Source organism: Symsagittifera roscoffensis, chromosome 1, assembly GCF_963678635.1.
Source record: "Symsagittifera roscoffensis chromosome 1, txSymRosc1.1, whole genome shotgun sequence".
In the NCBI taxonomy this organism is placed as follows: Eukaryota; Metazoa; Xenacoelomorpha; order Acoela; family Convolutidae; genus Symsagittifera; species Symsagittifera roscoffensis.
The window spans coordinates 428,622-451,883 of NC_087062.1; the positions used below are offsets into that span (position 1 = coordinate 428,622).

The window sequence follows — 23,262 nt, forward strand, 5'->3', positions numbered from 1 at the left end:
TGCAGCTGTAGATGAAAAATTACCGATGAGAACAAATATAACTAACTAGTGCTAAGTGCGGTGTTGAACCTCCGAAAAGTAGCTCAGGAATCTCAAGTCCTTCCCTCTGAGCCACGAACACTCGACCAGCGGCAAAGTAGTCAACAATAAAGCAATAAAAAGATGCTATGAAATTACCAATGCTACAGATCGTATCTATAGCAAAAGTGCCACAAAATGAGCACTTTCATTTGCGAGGTTGAAAAAATGTAGAGTCAAACTAATACAACAAAAAAATGAACTGAAGAAATCAGAAGTCAAACAGCGAGCTATCACATTTGAGGGTGAACAACTCTTAGGACTTTTTCTGTAAATTATTATTACTACTATAAAAGAGTCTTCACTGCGTTCATCGGCTCTTGAAAACTGTTTCTTAAATTGCACCGCTTGATGCAAATCACAGGTAAGTTCGAAAAAACTCAGTTTTAAAATTTTTAGAATGTGTGGGTTGGCAAAGAAACGACTCAACTAAAACGGAAGTGATTTTTTGCTCAAGGTCTCAATACATATGAGAGTTACACCTCACTTTTGAAACGTTCATTAAAAAACTAAACTAACAAAGTCAATTATGCTTAACTGAGTTTACCGCAGTATTGAGCATTACAGCAGAATGAGTATGCAAATTTTTCGGAAACTAAGTTCCGGAGCCAGAGAGCTCTTAGTATCATTAGAAATCATCAACAGCTCATTGTCTATAATTATATTTCAATTACAATGTTTTTGTTTTTTGGACTGTTCATTTGCATCAAAATGACATCATGCTTTTGGACACGATGAGAGATAACTGTTCTGTGAAAGGGAAACAGTCGAGGAACAGCTGGGGGTACTTGAGTTGTGCTTGGATCCAGCCCTCGGTGAGTCTGACAGTGCAGATGTTGCGCTCAATGAAGCCGAGTGCTGCTCGCTTGAGAGTGACAGCATTGTGCAAGTAGGACAACACCAGTCTGTGGACGACGTTGTCCACTGTCAGGTTAAAAGACAGCGACTCCTCACACAGTTTCACCAGCGACACTATTGCGTATTTGTCGGCCACCGGCAGCAGAGAGTCCGCCAGCAGGTCCAGTCTGGCCACTTGGCCAGTGTAGATGAAGTTGATCAGCTCCTCCAGAATATCCCACTCCACGTCCTTCAACTCAATCTGGTTCGTCTGGTTCTCCTGCGACGGGTGCATGAACATCGCCTGAAAGAAAGAAAGGAAACTCCACAAGACAATACTCGAATAGCTAACATACTCCTCCGTCCGCGCACCAATTCAGCCTCCCCTCCGACTACCCATTTACTATAGAAACAAAGCCCCTATTTCCCCTTGCGTTTACTATGCATTCACATCAACTCAATTTTTTTTCATGTTTAAAGGCCGAGGGTGAAATGAAAACCAAACTCGATATGGCGTCGAGCGCAAAAAAAAGACCGTAAAGAATTTACAAACTTTTTGATTGTTTTGAAAAGAAACTTTAAAACAAATTGAAATGCTCTGAACGTACTTTGTTATCGGGATTAAAATAATCTTGTCGCTTGGTTGCCGATGGCTATGCTCGATCCGTTGGTGTCTTCAAATAAAACCGCAAAAAAATTGTGCAATGAGAAACGCGCGACACATCGGAAAAACAATACTTCGCTATAACACATTGCTTGTATACAAAACTTGTGGTTTCTGTGATTCGTAGAGGATCTATGAAAGGCTATCCCACCTTTCTAAGCATAGTCAGTTTCTTATTACCCCACACTCCAGACTGAGTTATTTTGCTGAGCTAAGCTCTTTTTTGCTACTCAAGGCCGTTTCTCCAAGTGAACGCCTTAGCATTATGATAAGTGCCTCTATGCTACTATAAAGTGATCAAAACAATTACTCCAATTAACACCCTGAAAAGCCTGCAGGGGAATTGAATTAAAAAGGTATTCACACATTTCGTTCTTCAAATCGTAAATTGAAGATAGCGGCGGTTAATTAACTGTGTAATAAGTTAGAGGCGAAATGTGTGCAATGTGTGAGGGGCGAAATGTGCCACTAAATTTAAGAGGAGCGAAATATGTGTCGGCGAAACGTGGGACATTCAATTAAAAATAGGTATGAAGCACTCCTCCCTCGGCCTCTGGAGGGAAAAAAGGGGAGGACAAGCATTAAGTGTGACACAAGTATTGATAAAGCGGGTGGGGATTTGATAAAGTGAATAGTGTAGGCATGATGTTTTATTGTGTATTGGTATTGTGTATTACCCTGAAGATGGGAGACCTGGCTGCGAGAAGTGCCTTGTGCACATGTAGTTTCTTGTCCCCACACACTAACTGCACGTCACTCAGACTCTTCTGAGAGAGGAGGCTGCTCAAGTCCATGATGAGGTCGGAGTGGGCCAGGGCCTTGCACTCCACCCCCTCCTACACAACACAACACAACACTCATCACAGGCAGCATATTATATTTGATACAGAAATGACTCAACACTTATCTAACACAACACTCATCACAGGCCAGCACATGTCCATCACAGGCAGAATATTTGATACAGAAATGACGACTCAACACTAATCTTTTGCCTTACCTTTCGTTTGGTCTCGTTCAGAATGAGTTCCAAGTAGAGCTGTATGTATCCCTGCTTGTCCATGTGCTCCTGCTTGTGCTCATTCTGCCCCCCTCCCCCTCCCCCTCCGCCGAGGATGAACTTGCCCACACTCTCCTTGTTGAGGAACTGGGCCCAGCCGATGCCCCCCTCGTCCGTCTGGAAGTCCTTCTCCCCCAGCACTGTCACGTCCATCCGATCAGTGAACACACCCGCCTTCACTCATGCAAACATACAGTACATAAACACCAATCCTACTACGACAAAACTCTCTTCGTTATACTGCTCCAAGTGCTTTTATCTCAGCATTTTTGGTTATCATTCACTCTGCGCGTTAATTTTGCTTCCCGCTTTAACTTAGCGATTGTTAACTCCGAATGCGAACTAAACTAAAAAGGATTAACTTGGTATAAAATGCAACATTGTCTTATTTAGCTGAGAAACCCGAACTATTTATAGACCATCAGCATCCACACTCATACATATTTGCTCCACACTCATACATATCTGCTACATGTGCTTCGAAACTAAATATTATTAGAATTTGATCAACATTTTATGATTTCGCATAAATATTACACAAATGAAATTATGAAGCGGACCTATAAGGAGGCGAAGCAATACAAAATTATATTTCAACACAATAACAAAATTATATTTCTACCTTCAATGAAATAATTAGCCGCAAAAAATGTATACCGAAAACAAGCATCTGTGTCTCGTACCCTTGAAAACTTACTACCAATATCCACCACTAAACCAGCTACACCAAGTATAAACGGACCCAATTTACGGCATCCAATCTAACTTTGCGTGTAAAAAGTTGGAAAGCATAAACCCAAATTATGTATAAATTATGCACTTCGAAAAGACTGCGATTGAGATGAAAATTTCTGATGCGCAGTTTTTTCATTGTTGTGGTTACAAACAATTAGCTTTTTTCGGTTCATTTGATGAATTAAGCATGCATCAACTGTGTTAACTTATATAACTAATCGGTTACATAGCAGTATTTAGACAACCGCGTATTCAGACTCGTCAGTATTTAGACAAATACTGTTTCAACCAATCAGAATCGAGACAAAGAAGAAATTAATAAATAATGATGATTTATTTTGGATTATTTATGTCTTTTCTCGATTCTGATTGGTTCATACAGTGTTTGTCTAAATACTGACGAGTATGAATACGCGGTTGTCTAAATACAGGCTGCACTCCAACTAATCGAATGTCAAAGAACGTGCTGTCACAAAGCCGTAAGGGGGCTTCCCAGACCGTGGAATCCCTCATGCGCGAAGGACCGAATGCGCGAAAATACAAATCAGCCAATCAGATTTCAGTAATCTGAAGTTTGCAAAGAAAGTAAACATTTCCAGAGACTAGAATATTGATATTGGCCGAAAATAAAAACGGCAGAAATATGCAAAATTTTCAAATTGTCACTGACCGCCGCCGAATTGGAACAAATTTCATATTTCAAGGGTTTCGTTATAAAAGAAGCGAAATATTGCTTCATTTAATTGAATGGCAATTGCTTCTTTTCCAAATTTGACTTTCGGCTAAATTTATTTTCGGTCATTCGCTCACAAGTTTTTTCGCGCATTCGGTCCTTCGCGCATGAGAATAGCCCCCTCCCAAACTGGCAGTTATATTTGCGACTTAGGTTGGACCAGGTATACTCGTACTGGTTACATAGCAGTTTTTTAGACAACCGCGTATTCAGACTCGTCAATATTTAGACAAATACTGTTTCAACCAATCAGAATCGAGACAAAGAAGAAATTAATAAATAATTATTTTTTATTTTGGATTATTTTGATTATCTTATCTCGATTCTGATTGGTTCATACAGTATTTGTCTAAATACTGACGAGTCTAAAGGGGGAGGGTTCTCATGCTTGAAGGACCGAATGCTTGAAAAATTTCAACCAACCAAAATCGCTAAGCGTTTCTATTGGTTTAATGCCTTTCTCACAAAATCGAAGTCAATATTAACAGAAAATGTATTAAATCAGTGGAAAATAATCAAAAATATTACAAATTGCGGGTTACAACCGCAATACTATTCAGATAATCAACAAGATTTATGAGGTCAAAATCATAAGAATTTTTAAGTCTTGAAAACTCATCTGCTTATTATCTAATCGGTCAATATGAACACTAATGGCCTGGATTTATTTTCTTACTTTGAGATTTCCGCGATTTACTTTGAGATTTTGAATACTCAATTCTGATTGGCTGAAATTAAGCTTAAATTAATTTCAAGCATTCGGTCCTTCAAGCATGAGGGACGCCACCGAGTCTAAATACAGGCTGCACTCCACTCGTACTTTTACAAGCTGGCGTCCCTCATGCTTGAAGGACCAAATGCTTGAAATTAATTTTAGCTTACTTTCAGCCAATCAGAATCGAGTATTCAAACTCTCAAAGTAAATTGCGAAAATCTCAAAGTAAGAAAATAAATCCAGGCCATTAGTGCTTATATCCATCAATTAGATAATAAGCAGATGAGTTTTCAAGACTGAAAAATTCTTATGATTTTGACCGCATTAATCTTAATGATTATCTGAATAGTATTGCGGTTGTAACCCGCAATTAGTAAATTTTTTTATTGTTTTCCACTGATTTAATACATTTTCTGTTAATATTGACTTCGATTTTGTGAGAAAGGCATTTAGCCAATGAAAACGCTTTGCGATTTTGATTGGTTGAAAATTTTCAAGCATTCGGACCTTCAAGCATGAGAACCATCCCCCTTTTACAATACGCTATGACTTAGATTCAATCAAGTTTTTGCCAAATGTGGTCTTTTGTAATTGGAGAGCGTAAATTGCTTTCCTTTAAAAAGAATCCAAAAGTCACACGCAAAAGAAATCGAATTTGAGCGCGATCAGATTTTCGTCTTTAAAAAAGATAGTTGCTGTGCAATTTGATATTTTTAAATTTGTTTTCTGGACTTTTTGTCGCTTTCATGGGTAAAACAGGAATCAAAATTAGGATCCACTGATTAGGTTACAAACGCCTAAACAATAGTTTAATCATTTTGAGCGTGGCTTTCATGCGGGTATGATTTACTCAGCGGTGAATTGGTCTGAAATGCAGACCAGTTTTTCTCAATAGCAACGTTTCATGTTTTGTATCGAATAACAATCGATTGGGCTTCAATATGACACTAAACTTGACCCCCAGCGATCTTTCTTCGAAGTATTCAAAATCGAGCGGAAATAAAAAAAGATAATCTTGTGTTTTCTTCTCACCCATTGATGGAGGGGAGGGTAGCCGGAATAATAATTTTAAAAAACATCTGACAGCGAAAAAGAACGGCCCTCACTTCGTTCAATGACCATTTAAACACTGCAGCAAAAGAATTGCGTCGAAGTAGGAAGCGGAAAGGAAAGAACCTTGAGGTGAACATAGGTGAACTCCTGCTTGCAATAGACCAGCCTCAAGTACAGTGACATGTAGTTGGAGCTGCTGGACGAATCAGCCACCGCCGCATGTGGCTGCTGCTGCATCAAAGTAGTGCTACTTGTTCCCGCCACACCCACACCCACACCCGATGCCCCTTGAGAGGCGGGGTGTCCTGCTGGTGTGCCCATCGGTGCATGTACACCACCGCCTCCTCCCCCTCCCCCTCCCCCTCCCCCTCCAAGTGTATTGTTCACTTCGAAGTCGGGCGTGCCCACTCTGAAAATGGGCTCACATGATACTCTCTTTGGAAGCCAATTCGATCCATACACGAATGCGAGCGAAGCAAAATGATGATAAACGGGCAGGCGTAATAAAAAACCCGTGAAGTATTTTTATAGACTTCATTAACTACTCCTATTTTACCATCACTCCACAAACAACAACCGGCTATACTTGTTCCGACCATTTGAAAAATGTGGAGCAACTTTGTATACGGATGTTTTAGTTTTTTATTTTTGTTTTCCACGAAAAATCAGGTGCCACAAATAATCATCGGCATGAGTAGAGTTATATATCATATTAAAGCCCGTTCAGTCGTGATTCGAAAATTAAAAACTTTGTGAAAACATTCTGTCGAGAAAAAACGATTTGAAAATTTTGATTTTTGGTCTTATTTCGAGCTACTGTAAATCGACAGTAATTTGAAAACATTGTATCTTTTTCAGACTATAGTCGGAATAATCTGTGCTATCTGAACAGTAATCGTCTACCCTGGTTTCTGTTCGTACTTGTTTTTATTTAATTTTGCAGTTTTAATATTTAATAGCAGGGAACTGTAAACATAAGAAGTGAACTTCGGACTAAATTGTCCGTAAGATTATTCCCCACGCTGATAAAAAAAAGATTATTCCCCACGGCTTTAGATTATTGCACTGATTAAGCAGATGCGCAGAAAATACCAGAATGTAGGGAAGGTCAACGAAAAAATATCACTTTACCAGTGGAAGCTTCCATTTTCGGATTAGTATTTTGACATTCACATTTTCCAAAACAATGCCAACAGACAGTTGGAAAACATGGCCAATCAAAGATTGGAAAAGAGTGCAAGTAAACAAAAAAAAAACACTGACTTTGTTTTAAAAAAACTTTCCAGTTTCAAAGAAAAAAATAGATGCCCTATAAGCTCTTTGAATTTGTAGAACAATTTATGATTGGGGCTTTTTTGATAAAAATGAACTCATTTTGAGAAAACTGGATCAATAGGTAAAATTTTTAATCTGCTTGGAAACCTTAAAATAATTTCTACTTTGAAACTAGAAATCCTTCACATTTTTTTCGCGCAGTTTACACGTTCGTATTTGGAGAGTGCAATTTACCAAACTTTCATCAGATGAATTTAAATTGAACTCAAAAAGTGCACATAAGCAGAACTCATAAAAGTGCACATGAAGGCATTCAAAAATGCAATAATATGTATGAATGTACTTTCTGCAGTTATTAGAGCATTTTTAGTCTTTTCCTGAATAAATTAAGAAAAAAAATCATCACGACTTATATAAGAGTCTGAACTTTGTTCATCGACTTCTCTCATTAGAAATGGTGCAGTGCAGTAGAAGACTCGCCAAAAGATAAATAACGAAAAAAAAAATTGACCGAGAACTAGTGAGTCCACTAAAAACAATTTGAACAAGGACAGCCGGTTACTGTGCAAGTAGCACAAAATGCTCCGACCATTTTCTTAAACTACGAAGTTTCTTTTTTTTTCAAATTAGTGTTGTTTTAATGCTTGGCAATGAAAAGATCGGACTAAAACCTAAAATTTAGTTCTAAAATCACAGTAAAATCGGGTAACCGTTTATTTTTTCAAAAACTGACTGGAGAAAACAAAAATAGTCTAATCGCTTGCTTTACTCGCTCGAAATTAGACTTAACTGAGAAATTTCAAACCATTTTTCTCCACACTGGGACAACTTTATGAATGCCGTTCGAATCAAGTCTGAGAGGGCTTTAATCTGATTACGATGATTATTTGTGATAAATGCTTTTGGATGAAAAACAAAATAAACCTGCTCGCTCACGTTATTCGCCCAAAAATCTCAAAACAGAGGCGAAGCTGAGCTTCGCACAACTTGCGATACAAAACAAGAAAGCCGATAAGTAAAAAAAAAACTCGAAAATGTCGAAAAAAAACTAGATCTATCAAAAAGAATTAATAAGTCACACTCACCCTTATAACACGAGCATACATAACCTTCTTTGCGGTTCGAATGCAACATCATGAGGTTACTAAGCCAATATAAAATAGTTCAAACCTATTAAGAAAAACAAAAAAGTCTGAAACAATTCAAAAAAATATGACTAACCCTCAAAACACACACACACACACACACACACACACACACACACACACACGCACACACACACACACACACACACACACACACATATATATAAATATGGAAGAAGCAATATGAGCCACTTCAGCCGATTTTATGATGGTCGAAACCGATCGAAAAAGAAAAAAATTAAACAAGAAAACTTGAAAAAAATTGTTGTCATAAAATATCTTCTAATATTATTTCTAGCATTTTGTGCAATCATAAAAATTTATCATAAATTTATCCTTGAAACTACTTAAAAATAGATCACTAATCCGATTTAAAAAAAGCCGAAATCATTTGGGCAGAATAAAAACTTGAAAAAAATTGTTGTCATAAAATATCTTCTATTATCAGTTCTAGCATTTTGTGCAATCATAAAAAATTATCATAAATTTATCCTTGAAACTACTTAAAAATAGATCACTAATCCGATTTAAAAAAAGCCGAAATCATTTGGGCAGAATAAAAATTTTAAGCGAAAAAAAAAAGAAAATACACGCAGTCAAATTTGCAAATAGCAGAAAAAATCAAAACACTAACGGCAATTGCAATATAACTAGCGTCGAGAAGCAAAAAACATATCTATGATGCTGCAAACGAACTGAAAAAACAAGCAGACAAATAATAAGCCGGCACATTTTTTTATAACATAACATTTCCCGTTTTGAAAAAAAAAACGATATATTCGAACCCAAGACCTTTGCTATCCCAGGCGTATTCGTTAACTCCAGACCAAATGTGCCGGAGACGCAAAAAATGTGAAGTTATTATACAGAGGCGAAGCTGCCCTTGGCAAACACTAGCGAGAACACAACAAAAATCAGCTCTATAAAGGTCAAAAGGAAAAGAAATAAGCCTCGAAGTAGTGAAAATTCGGCTACGTCTCGGACTCGATCTGCGACCAAGAGATAATGAGTTTCACAAACTAACCACTCAGCCATGGACGTTTAATATTCACAAGCACTAGCTACAAACAAAGTAGAAAACAGATGCTACGAAATTTCCAATGCTGCAGATTGTGATTATTAACTTTGTTCTCAGAATTAAGTGAACAAAAAAGCCAATACATAAGTGAACACTTTTAATGAACCCTTTTATTTGCGAGTTAGGTTAGAAAAACAAGATTCGTACCAATACACTAACCCTCGCAATCTTGCTAGTGTAATAAACTGAATCTACATTTACCATTTCTAATTTTGACCTCTGTGAACAAAGTTATTTACGGGGAAAAAAGTCTAGTACCCAATTGCAAGGGGGGTTAACAAGTTTTTTTCTAACACTGGTAAAAAAAATTCACTCGCTCCATTCCATTTATTTTTTGTGGTATCTATTTTGCGGGAAAAACAAAAAACTAAAACACGCCCGAATACAAAGTTCCTCCCCATTTTCAGTGGTCGGAACAACAATTTATTGGCTGAATTATTTACAGTATCGAAACATCAGTAAAACTCCCCAGTAAAATATAAGTAAAATATCATAACGCTTTCATCTTCGAACCATTTTTCTTGCGTCAATTGAGTCCCTCAGAAAAACCCCGTTGACAAAAATTTTACGAAATCTGAGACAAACGAGCAATCAGTTCAGTGGATAAAAAAATGGAGATTTGAGGATATTGGCAGGTAATTCGGCTGCAACAATTGAGCCATTGCGCAGCACGATAGAAAATAACTCCAAAAGTTTCTCCTCAAACAAATTGCCCCGTATCGTCTTTTTGCAGTTTGATGCACTTTGCGGACGACCGGCGCAAAATCGCAGATCATATGTCCTTTGCTTTTGGAGGAAAAACCGAACTTCGAGAAAAAAAACAAAGACTGAGTTGGGAAAATAAACTAGCAGTCCATTGTGGAAACTTTTTTGTGCTGTTGTTTTTGGAAAGCAGCAAGAAAACTCAATGTAAAAACTTGCGGATAATGACCATGAATAAACCCTCGAACTTATGAAGATAAATGCTTACGGGTGGTAGAAACTAGCTTCATTAATCTTTAGAGCCACATCTGACAATTTCAACAACCTTGAATAAACCCTCGAACTTATGAAGATAAATGCTTACGGGTGGTAGAAACTAGCTTCATTAATCTTTAGAGCCACATCTGACAATTTCAACAACCTTGAATAAACCCTCGAACTTATGAAGATAAATGCTTACGGGTGGTAGAAACTAGCTTCATTAATCTTTAGAGCCACATCTGACAATTTCAACAACCTTGAATAAACCCTCGAACTTATGAAGATAAATGCTTACGGGTGGTAGAAACTAGCTTCATTAATCTTTAGAGCCACATCTGACAATTTCAACAACCTTGAATAAACCCTCGAACTTATGAAGATAAATGCTTACGGGTGGTAGAAACTAGCTTCATTAATCTTTAGAGCCACATCTGACAATTTCAACAACCTTGAATAAACCCTCGAACTTATGAAGATAAATGCTTACGGGTGGTAGAAACTAGCTTCATTAATCTTTAGAGCCACATCTGACAATTTCAACAACCTTGAATAAACCCTCGAACTTATGAAGATAAATGCTTACGGGTGGTAGAAACTAGCTTCATTAATCTTTAGAGCCACATCTGACAATTTCAACAACCTTGAATAAACCCTCGAACTTATGAAGATAAATGCTTACGGGTGGTAGAAACTAGCTTCATTAATCTTTAGAGCCACATCTGACAATTTCAACAACCTTGAATAAACCCTCGAACTTATGAAGATAAATGCTTACGGGTGGTGGAAACTAGCTTCATTAATCTTTAGAGCCACATCTGACAATTTCAACAACCTTGAATAAGCCCTCGAACTTATGAAGATAAATGCTTACGGGTGGTAGAAACTAGCTTCATTAATCTTTAGAGCCACATCTGACAATTTCAACAACCTTGAATAAACCCTCGAACTTATGAAGATAAATGCTTACGGGTGGTAGAAACTAGCTTCATTAATCTTTAGAGCCACATCTGACAATTTCAACCTTGAATAAACCCTCGAACTTATGAAGATAAATGCTTACGGGTGGTAGAAACTAGCTTCATTAATCTTTAGAGCCACATCTGACAATTTCAACAACCTTGAATAAACCCTCGAACTTATGAAGATAAATGCTTACGGGTGGTAGAAACTAGCTTCATTAATCTTCAGAGCCACATCTGACAATTTCAACAACCTTGAATAAACCCTCGAACTTTTGAAGATAAATGCTTACGGGTGGTAGAAACTAGCTTCATTAATCTTTAGAGCCACATCTGACAATTTCAACAACCTTGAATAAACCCTCGAACTTATGAAGATAAATGCTTACGGGTGGTAGAAACTAGCTTCATTAATCTTTAGAGCCACATCTGACAATTTCAACCTTGAATAAACCCTCGAACTTATGAAGATAAATGCTTACGGGTGGTAGAAACTAGCTTCATTAATCTTTAGAGCCACATCTGACAATTTCAACAACCTTGAATAAACCCTCGAACTTATGAAGATAAATGCTTACGGGTGGTAGAAACTAGCTTCATTAATCTTCAGAGCCACATCTGACAATTTCAACAACCTTGAATAAACCCTCGAACTTTTGAAGATAAATGCTTACGGGTGGTAGAAACTAGCTTCATTAATCTTTAGAGCCACATCTGACAATTTCAACAACCTTGAATAAACCCTCGAACTTATGAAGATAAATGCTTACGGGTGGTAGAAACTAGCTTCATTAATCTTTAGAGCCACATCTGACAATTTCAACAACCTTGAATAAACCCTCGAACTTATGAAGATAAATGCTTACGGGTGGTAGAAACTAGCTTCATTAATCTTTAGAGCCACATCTGACAATTTCAACAACCTTGAATAAACCCTCGAACTTATGAAGATAAATGCTTACGGGTGGTAGAAATTAGCTTCATTAATCTTTAGAGCCACATCTGACAATTTCAACAACCTTGAATAAACCCTCGAACTTATGAAGATAAATGCTTACGGGTGGTAGAAACTAGCTTCATTAATCTTTAGAGCCACATCTGACAATTTCAACAACCTTGAATAAACCCTCGAACTTATGAAGATAAATGCTTACGGGTGGTAGAAACTAGCTTCATTAATCTTTAGAGCCACATCTGACAATTTCAACAACCTTGATTAAACCCTCGAACTTATGAAGATAAATGCTTACGGGTGGTAGAAACTAGCTTCATTAATCTTTAGAGCCACATCTGACAATTTCAACAACCTTGAATAAACCCTCGAACTTATGAAGATAAATGCTTACGGGTGGTAGAAATTAGCTTCATTAATCTTTAGAGCCACATCTGACAATTTCAACAACCTTGAATAAACCCTCGAACTTATGAAGATAAATGCTTACGGGTGGTAGAAACTAGCTTCATTAATCTTTAGAGCCACATCTGACAATTTCAACAACCTTGAATAAACCCTCGAACTTATGAAGATAATGCTTACGGGTGGTAGAAACTAGCTTCATTAATCTTTAGAGCCACATCTGACAACTTCAACAACCTCGCAACGCTCTATCGCCAAAAAAAACATAATTTACTGAAAATTATTCAACCTGATATTCAAAACATTGTCAAGAGACAGTTGGAAATACGTATATGAACTGAAAGAAGTAAACTTTCAAAAATATATATAACAATGAAACTCTTTGAATGTGAAAACAGGTGGTTGCAAAAGTGTGTAACAACAAGGACACCGAAAAAAAAGGACATTCGAAAAATTTAACCCCCAATCTTCAAATTTCGAAGAAAATATCACGTTGAAGCTCTTTGAACTTCAAGAACACTTTGTTTATTATTGAAAAGTTTTTCTTCAAGTTATTCCATTCAGAGAAAACTGGATCAATAGGTATTTTTTCTGGTCGATTTTTGAACCATCAACTCATTCACGTTTTTCGCACTTCTGCTGTTCGATACTTGAGTTAGCCTTCCTTTGAACAAAATAAATGAATTGAAGTTAAAAAGAGATCAAATGTCAAACCGCAAAAAAATAAAATTCGTGTTGGAACAATTTTCAAGACTTTCTCCAAAAAATCATTATGACCTATATAAGTGATAATCACTTCTAAAAATCAAAACTGAAACCGCAAAAAAATGTTGAGTGAGAGCAACTAATAAGTTTTCTCCAAAATTTACTTGGCAAAATGAATGAAGTTTTTGTCTTGTTTGAATAAGGTTACCTTGAAGAATTGGAGGGGTCATTTGGGATACTGTTGGCGGCTGTGGCATTTATGAAGCCACTCTGTTCGTTGGGGTTGTTCCTGTTGGCCGACGAGGAAGGTGCAGCGCCACTGCTCAAAGTGCTTCTGAACAGCCTCCTCTGATCAGGAGCACTATACTTGTTCAAGTTATTGCACGTGGGTACTTGCTGGTTCGGTTCTTGTTGCATCGAAACTGCTCCTCTGTCTTCTATTTAAAGATAAATTTTTAAAAACTGCATTTGAACAGTTTTTTAAAAACTGCATTTGAACAGTTTTATTCAAAGACATTTTTTTAAAAACTTCATTTGCACTAAACCACAGCCCTATACTTTACAGATCAGACGCGCAATTACTTATTCGAAGCTGATTACTTATTCGAAGCTGATATCGAAGCGCAATTTTTGCCAATATTTTCATTTCTATGGAAAGCCAATTTTGACTCCCTGCAAACATGGATTCAACAGTCAAATCTCTCAAGATATTAACGTGAGAACAATAAGTCAAATGTCCTACGCTTATTTATATTCTAAAGCCAAACCAAATCACAAAGCAAAAAGTAATTTTAACTAACTTTTAATAACTCGAAGCGTACGAAAATCGAAGAGGAGTTAGCAACCATAACTAAAAACAGTGGCCAACACGGATGCGTTCAGTGGCGAAATAAAAGAATGCAAATAGCAAAAAGTTCCTGAATGGACCGTTTTTAATTCAAAATGAACTTACACAGATTACAAATGGGGAGAAAGTCTTGTTAATTGCTGTACTTTCAGAAACTCATGACACTTATTTGGGAGAAAAGTTTGTTTCTTTTTAATTTTCTGTCAAAAATGTGCGTAAGCAGCAATTACAGTCTCGCATTCTTTTGCTATTGCAAATGAGTTCTTAGAAACTTATCGTTCTTAATTTCTTGATCATGTTCGGCACTCTTTTACTTCGGCATTCAAGGATAAAACACGTGCTAATAAATTCATATTGCTATGACTTGAACCGCCAATAAAAAACCGGATGAAACATATGCTAACAAATTGCTATAATTTCCACCAAAAGTGAGCACTTATGTTTGCGAAATCAGATGGAACAAGAAGAAGCATTCAAGGATTATACACTCTTGTTGTCGAAAATATATTCACAATTAACAACGCGCTCAAATGTACACTGAGCAAGTTCCACACCAAAATGACACACAAAAACCATGAGAAACTTTTGTTTAAAAATCTTCAAAAAAAGGAATTAGAATGACTCGAGGAATTAGCATGACTACTGCATTTTGAACAAAAAATTGCATTGTGGAAAAGAAAAAAATCCAAAAGAATGATTCAATTTTGTTAAAAACCAGAAAAACATTAAGCAAATACAATTACGAATTTGTTGATTTGATCATATACTGATGCATATCTTCAAAGAATATGATTGATGCAAAAATCAACGTAAGCAAGGATCGAGTTCAAAACTTCGTTCAGTGTTCCTTTGAAATTAATTCAGAAAATTTTTAATCTATACTAACGACTGCAACTAGATTCTGCTAATATTGAAATTACGGTGTTTTTGAATAGAAGATAAACATGGATAAAAACCTTACAAGTGGATACGCATTATATACAATACATTCATTTTTGTTAATAACTATATAAAAAGTATTTTTTTTTGTTTACATCGACTAACTGAACCGTCTTGCGTGATTATCAATTGTTATTTTCTCTAGTTTGTAAATAAAAAAAATTGACGAATTAGCGCGTTAGCCATGCATTATTTTGAAGACAGAGAGAAATGAATATTCAGATAAATGAAATTCTCTACTTTTTCTAGGTTTTCAAGAAAAAATTGCAATGGAAATAGAACGTTTGAGTAAACTTTTGTAACCAGTCTGAAAACTTTTGCATAGAGGATTCAAAAGGGAAGTAGATATTGCGTGTCTACAGGAAGCCAAATGGCGTGGTCAAGAAACTAAGAATATCGGAGAAGGCTTCAAACTGTGCTGGTCTGGAAGCAAAGAAGCAGCGAACGGAGTCGCTATTGTTGTATCCAGCTCACTCGTTGACAAATTTCTTGAAGTGAAACGAGTATCGGACAGGTTAATACTATTGAAGACTATTATTGGATTGACTATTTTCACTGTCGTGTCTGCTTATGCTCCAGAGACTGGACGCGCCGAATACCAGAAGACCGCGTTCATCGAAAAGCTTGACACGGTATTGAACAATGTTGATGCTATCAATGGTGAAGGTGATTGAATGAACACGTCGACAGTCAAAGCTCTGGTTTTGAGTCTGTTCACTGCGGTTTCGAGAACAAAAACAGATTTCTTGATCATGTTCAGCATTCTTTTACTTCGGCTCTTGTGAACCCTTCGGCATTCTTGTGAACCGTCACCAAAAAAGCGGATAAAACACGTGCTAATAAATTCATATTGCTATGACATGAATCGCCAACAAAAAAGCGGATGAAACACAAGCTAATAAATTGCTATTCTTTCCACCAAAACTGAGCACTTATGTTTGCGAATTGAAATGGAACAAAAAAAACATTCAAGGATTATTTACTCTTGTTGTCGAAAATATATTCACAATCAACAACGCGGTCAAATGTACACTGAGCAAGTTCGACACAAAAATGAAACACATAAACCATGAGAAACTTTTGTTAAAAAATCTTCAAAAAAGGATTTAGCATGACTAATGAATTATGAATAAAAAAATTGCATTGTGGAAAAAAACAAAAATCCAAAAGAATAAACAAATTTTGTCAAAAACCAGAAAACATAAACAAATACAATAACAAAATTGTTAATTTGATAATTTACTGATGCATATGTTCAGAGAATATGATTGATGCAAAAATCAACGTAAGCAAGGATCGAGTCCAAAACTTCGTTCAGTAATCCTTTGAAATAAATTCCGAAAATTTTTAATCTATACTAACGACTGCAACTAGATTCTGCTAATATTGAAATTATGGTGTTTTTGATTAGAGGATAAACAAGGATAAAATAACCTTACAAGTGGATAGGTAATATATGCAATATATTCAATTTTGTTGAAAACTTTATACAAAGTAACTTTTATTTGTTTACATCGACTAATTGAATAGTTTTGCGTGATTATCAATTGTTATTTTCTCTAGTTTGTAAATAAAAAAAGTTGACGAATTAGCGCGTTAGCCATGCGTTATTTTGAAGACATATTAAGAGAAATTAAATTCTCTACTTTTTCTACGTTTTCAAAAACATGCAATGGAAATTGAACGTTTGAGTAAATTTTTGTAACCAGTCTGAAAACTTGCACAGAGGATTCAAAAGGAAATTAGACATTGCGTGTCTACAGGAAGTCAAATGGCGTGGTCAAGAAATTCAGATATCGGAGAAGGCTTCAAACTGTGCTGGTCTGGAAGCAAAGAAGCAGCGAACGGAGTCGCTATTGCTGTATCCAGCTCACTCGTTGACAAATTTCGCTAAGTGAAACGAGTACCGGACCGGTTAATACTATTGAAGATTAATATTGGAATGACTATTTGCACAGTCGTGTCTGCTTATGCTCCACAGACTGGTGCGCCAAAAACGAGAAGACCGCGTTCATCGAAAAGCTTGACACGGTATTGAACAATGTTGATGCTATCAATGGTGAAGGTGATTGAATGAACACGTCGACAGTCAGAGCTCCGGTTTCGACTTGACTCTGTTCACTGCAATTTCGTGTACGGAGAACAAAACGGGGTTGCAGTCAGGTTACTCTATTTTGCTTCAGCGCAGAACTTGCAAATCGTGAATACTTGGTTCAAAAAGCCTATCGAGCAGCTAGTCACTTTTTCCACTGGCCAAATCAAAACGCAGATCGACTACATCCTTGCCAGTGTGAAACATGCTAGGCCGCGAAACACGAAAACCATTCCTGTTTTCACAAAGCATAACATGCTTGTGGTGGATCTCGAAATGGATTGCAGGCTCACCAAACCGAAACATGTGCCCAGGTTGCGAGCTTTCAAACTTAAAAATTTGAGCATGAGAAAAAGCTCAACGAAGAAATAGGTAGCCTGGAGATCCGCAGCTGGTCTGACCTCAGCAAAAAGCTGAGATCACCGCTGAACAAGTATGTGATACGTCAATTAACAAGAAAGATGTTCATGAGACGTGGTGGTGGAATCCAGAAATGTAGAGTTTAACGATTGCTAAGAAAAACTATTTCAAGCTCTGGCGTCGGGATGAAACACAGCAAAACTGGGATAGCTACATTGCAGCGAGGCGAAGCGCCAAGGCGGCTGCGAGAAAAGCAATAAGCGAACATGCGCAGCGTGCAGTAGAGCAAACAGACAGCAAACGCCTGTTTAGTATTGCGAAGCAAAGGGCACGCGAACAGTTGGATGTGATTGGCTAAATTGTTTCAAAGACAATGTTGGCTAATTGCATATGTGCCCAGTGGCTCGGAAGAGTTTACAAAAATCATTTAAAAGTTATCATGAACGACGAGAACGAGTTTGTTGCTGAAGAAATACCCGCATTCAGCGGACCGGGTGAAGAGTTCAATGACACAAGTGAAGCGAGCTATACACGGCATCCGGACCCACAGTGGTCAACACTGCAATGATTGAAGCTGCTGGATACTACAGAGTGACAATGATAAGAGAAAATGCGAATGATGTTCTGCTGAAAAATACCTTGCCCGAAGAATTGAAGCATAGTTCACTGGTTTCGCGGTATAAAGGTAAAGGGAATCTTTTGTCAACTCTTCTCGTAGCATCAACCAACTGGAACATGGTTTCAAGATTGTTGAGATGTTATTAGAAACTTTTCATCGGAAGCTAACCCGAATAGTCGATAAACAGTTTGGATTCATCCCCGTATGGGGAACAGTAGGTGCGGTGCGATCTTGATAACAAGGCAAATTTGCGAGAAGTATTTGGCGAAAAGCAAAAAACTGCACTTTGTTGTTGTTGTTGTGAATTTTCAGTAGGATACTGATGGGATGGGGATTCTCAAAAATTTGTCCAGTTATTTCGGCACATGTTGCAGTCACAGAAGAGGACCCATGTGCACTTGTTTTATTCTGAGAATTGATCGTCGTAAAACTTCCACATCATCTGTATCAATCTTCGCTTTAATCCTCGCAATTCAATTTTCTGATTTAGTCAGTTTATTGGACGGCACGTCCTAAATGTAAACTCTCCTCTAGCTTTTTCAGTTCTGATCTTGTTTAGGTTAAAAATTTCTTTCGTTCTTCCTGGATTTTCAATTTTTGCCGGGAGCTTAATGTGATCGTTTTCTTCAAGCATGAATTTCGCCATCATCAGTAAATCGTTCAGCTGGAGAAACAACGCCAGAATCGTTTCCCGTGATCCATTTTAAGACTTTCTTTTGGAACCTTTCTTATCTCCTTAAGTCGTTTCTTGAGATATTGTAAATAATTAGACCATACGTTAGAACAGGAAGTATTAAGGATTTGTACAGACCAAGTTTTATGCGCATTTTGACTTTGAATTCTAAGTTTCTGCGGATGCAATAGAACGTTTTATTCGCTTTCGACATTCTTGAGTCAATATGGGTTGTCCATGTTAAATGTTTGGACACATGTATTCCTAGGTCCTTTATCACATTCGGGCTTTCCACTGCTGTTTCACAAAGAAGGAATTCGTGTTGATTTCTTCTAAACTCGAATTTAAAACATTTGCCCAGTGCCAGACTCATTTTGTTTTTGTCTACCCAGTTTTCAACACTTTTAGGTCCTACTGGATGTCCTTTGTGTCTACATTCACTGCTAGTAATTTTAGGTCGTCTGCAAAGATATGTGGGTCACTAAATTTCAATACTTCAGGAAGATCATTTGTGAAGATGCAAAAAAAATAATGAACCAATCAACGATCCTTGTGGTACGCAACTTGTAATTTCTAAAGTTTCTGATGAGAAATTGTCAGCACGAACAAATTGTTTCCTGTTGCTGAGATAGTTTGAGACTATTTCTAGGAAACAGCCTCCAACTCCAATGTTGCTCATTTTCTGTAGTAGTTCGTAGTGCGGGACTTTGTCGAATGCCTTTGAGAAGTCAGTATAGAATGCGATCACATGGTTTTTAGCGTTCTTGTCAATTGCTTCGTAGATTTCTTTCAAGAAAGATAACATGTTTGTAACAACTGAACGGTTTTTAACAAAACCGTGCTGACTTCTTGTGAGAAATTTGATGAAATGGTCGTACAGCGCTGAATACATGCATTTTTCCAGGAGCTTACTCATGATATTTAGGAGTGACACCGGCCGGTAGTTTTCCATTAGTCGTTTGTCACCTTTCTTGTAAATAGGCGACACAGCCGCAACTTTCCATTTATCTGGTATTTTCCTTGCCCTCTTGATGTTTTTAAAAGCGCAATGCACAATTGTGGTCATTTCACTGGCCGTTCGCTGGAAGAAAATCTGTGGGAGTCCATCTGGGCCCCGCGATTTTGTTATGTCAAGCTCTGTTATAAATTGGTTTCAATATCTTTTTGAGATACTGAACTTACTCAATATCGTGTTTTCGGACTTCATGTCACTGAGGTTGAAGCTTGATTTGGGCGAAAAGACCAAATTCATTCAAAAAGTTCACTTTTTCTTTGGCTTTGGAAACAGCTATGTCGTCCTTGATCATAGTCTTTGGGAGAGTTTCTGATTTTTTCAGACTCTTGAAAGCGTTTGAAAATTAAATGTGTGTTACGAGTGGACATCGCATTTTCCTGATAAATTAATCTATCTTCCTCTTCTGCTTCTTTCACCATTTTATCAAGAGATAGAATGAGATTTCTGCGGTAGCTTGTATGTTTCAATTTGTATATTCTAGTTTGTGTTCGCAGTTTTATCATGATGTTTGAGGTACTTGGCGTAATCCATGGCGGAAGTGATAGGCGACGTCTCGTTCTTCTGGGCACATGTTGGTTTACCAAATTTTCCAAATAGTCTTGGTGTTCCTCGCACATTCTATTGATGTTTGTGTGACATACTGGTGAGAAAGGCTCACTTAGTATTTATTTCTTGATTTCGTTATAGTCCACGCTACCGAAGCTTCGAAAGTTTTCAATAGCGACTTTTACCTCATGGTGAGGACATTCAAGTAGAATGCTGATTGCTTTGTGGTCAGAGCAATTGTAAATTTTTCAGAAATTTTCGTCAGGAGTCGCATGAATTGAGTTTTCTTCATTTTCGGTACTGGATCTTCATTGATTTGGAGAAGACGTTTGGCCGTGTCCCACGGGCAATCATTGTTGAGGCACTGCGGTACTAAGGGATACCAGAGCAATTAGTAAAGGCAGTTATGGCCAGGTCTACTAGTACACGAACAGCGGTGCTTGTGGACGGTGAAATGTCTGAAGATTTTGAGGTTACAGTTGGAGTTAATCAAGGTTGTATCCTCAGCCCTCTGCTATTTATAGCAGTCATGCAGTACGTCACCGAGTCGGCCCGAATAAAAGACATCATGGAGCTACTGTATGCAGATGATATTGCACTTTGGGATGAAGCAATCGAAGAGGTGCTTGTGAAACATCACGACTGAAAAGCAGCATTGGAGCGCAAAGGTCTGAGAGTGAACGTCGGAAAAACTAAAGCTCTTAGTATGCCAGTGAAGTTAAAGACCATTGCAGCGCTCGACCCCTGCAGTGTTTGTGTCAAGCGAGTTGGTGCTAACTCTATGCAAAAAAGGGTGCATAGACGTTGCTCTGGGCTACGCGAAAACATAGTCAAATTCACTGAAGTTGTTCAACGCTTTTCATGTGCAGCCTTTCACGCTACTCTGTCTCGCACTGAAGACTTCGGGGAACTAAAAAAAAATTCACATATCTTGGCCAGTACTTAGATGCAAGCTGTGATATGGAAGTCACTTTAACTGAAAGGATACGAAAAGCCTGGTTGGCTCTCAGAAAACTTCGTGGCACGCTGCTGGGCAAACAAGGACGTTCCCTGCACCAACGGGGACTAATCTATCTTCGGAGCGTGAGACCAGTCCTTGTGTAGCCATGTGAATCATGGGCACTAAATGCGTTGACTAAACAACGCATCACATCTACTGAACGACGCATGGTGCAAATGAGGAGTCTCTCTAACGGATCGTGTACCAACGGAGCAGCTTTCTGGCTGTTTGGATATTGATTGCCCTGCTCTCAGAGTGATTGAGACCAGCCAATTAAGATGGTTTCGTCATGTTATGCGAAGGGACACAGACCCAATTCGTCTGGCACTCGACCTAAAAGCGGAACGAAAGAGACCCAAAGCAAGAGACCCATAGCTATATAAGTAGCGTATGCAAAGTAGACTACAGATTTTGGAAACTAAACCGACAGTTTGGAAACTAAATCTGAACTTTCATGAAATTGAGCATCTCTGCAGCATCATAATGTATTCGAATGACTTTGTTAAATTAGTTGTTATCCCGAAAAAAGTCTATAGTCCAATTTGATTATGCTTGCTATGTGCGAAGGTAATCAACTAACCAAAAGGAGATCGATTGGTGTCCAACTCTAGACACCATATCTCTGAAGGCTGGCTGTCAGCTGACACGTTTGCAGACTCGCTACTTGTATTTACGCTCAAAAAAGCGCCCGCCGAAGACAATGAGTTAGTAGTGAAGAGGACACTCTGAATGATCCCTGACCTCGTTTGGAAGTGATCAATTTTCCAGCTGATTGAGAGTATCTTTTTAGTAACTGGACTTCGGGAGTTGGTGGTCGGGAGAGTGGGTCGATTCACATAGCCGATAGCGAACATTCCGCTAACCAAGTTGAAAACTGTGGCAGCTGCTAATCTCGACACATTTGAACAAGAAATCTGAAATTGTTTTTTTTGGGAGGACAAGTGAATTTTACCAAATGTAACTTTTTAAAAAACAGTAATACAAAACAATCACTGCAACGAAAAGAAATACTTTATTTGCCAATTGAAAATATCATCATGTGTGCGAGTGTACATTGCTTCCAAGGTCTCTTGGAGGCGATTAAAACTTATGTACATTATTATTGATGTATACATGAACTACGTCCTATTTTCATTAGTAACCACAAGGTCAAGTATCATAGTAACCGAGGTTACAGTCAGGAGTCCCTTCATCACGTATTCCAGTCAAAATCCTTGAAACTTTCAAGATATAGAAGCGCTAATGATGAAAGAAGATAACAAGTGTTGATGTCCTTAAATTAAAATTGATACGGATTACGTTTCTTCAATAAGAACACGCAACTCGACACGAGAAAATATATAATTAGTAGCAAAAAGTTCGGACAGACAGAATTAATTAAAGTGAGCAATCAGTGCTTTTCGGAGCTTCTTTGCATGCAAAATCTGAAGCCGACCAACCTTGAATTTTTTTGTGAGACCAAATTCAAAATGCAAGATCGTAGATTATCCAATGATTATGCTAGCCTAATTTTAAAATACCGAAATCCAGATTTTACTATAAAACATTTCGACGCTTCGGATGCCGCCCGCCGTGTTTATAGGTTTTCAGCTAAACTCGGATCTACTTGACGATCTCTCCCCCCCCCCCCCCCCAAAGTTCGATGCAAGTAATCTTATCTTCTTAACAATCTCCTCCCCTTTCTTAAAAGGGGGATTGTTAAGTAGATCTCGTAACTCTGCTCTATGAACTATCGGCGTTATGTTTATTTCAGTTTTAATTTCCGTTGATGTCTAGACAGTTGCTCTTTTTAATTAATTCTGTCTGTCCGAACT

At 37.7% G+C, this 23,262-nt stretch overlaps 1 protein-coding gene across 1 annotated transcript; it reads right to left on the reverse strand.

The window, feature by feature from the left end:
• Positions 1 to 588: 588 nt before the first annotated feature.
• LOC134856892 (speckle-type POZ protein-like) lies at positions 589 to 22,358 on the reverse strand. Its single transcript, XM_063873187.1, has 6 exons — positions 22,029 to 22,358; positions 13,566 to 13,794; positions 5,999 to 6,284; positions 2,580 to 2,813; positions 2,257 to 2,415; positions 589 to 1,219 (listed from the first exon to the last, which is right to left on the reverse strand). The coding sequence occupies exons 1-6, from the start codon at positions 22,300 to 22,302 to the stop codon at positions 785 to 787; spliced, it is 1,617 nt and encodes a 538-aa protein (XP_063729257.1). The 5' UTR covers positions 22,303 to 22,358; the 3' UTR covers positions 589 to 784.
• Between the last annotated feature and the right edge of the window lie 904 nt (positions 22,359 to 23,262).

Excerpts from the sequence above, each read along its gene's own strand:
- LOC134856892 (XM_063873187.1), bottom strand. The coding sequence starts at position 22,302 with ATGTTCGCTATCGGCTATGTGAATCGACCCACTCTCCCGACCACCAAC. Across the intron at positions 13,795-22,028 it reads CACCAATCGATCTCCTTTTG|AAGACAGAGGAGCAGTTTCG; the intron begins GTTAGTTGATTA and ends ATCTTTAAATAG. Across the intron at positions 1,220-2,256 it reads CCAGGTCTCCCATCTTCAGG|GCGATGTTCATGCACCCGTC; the intron begins GTAATACACAAT and ends TCTTTCTTTCAG.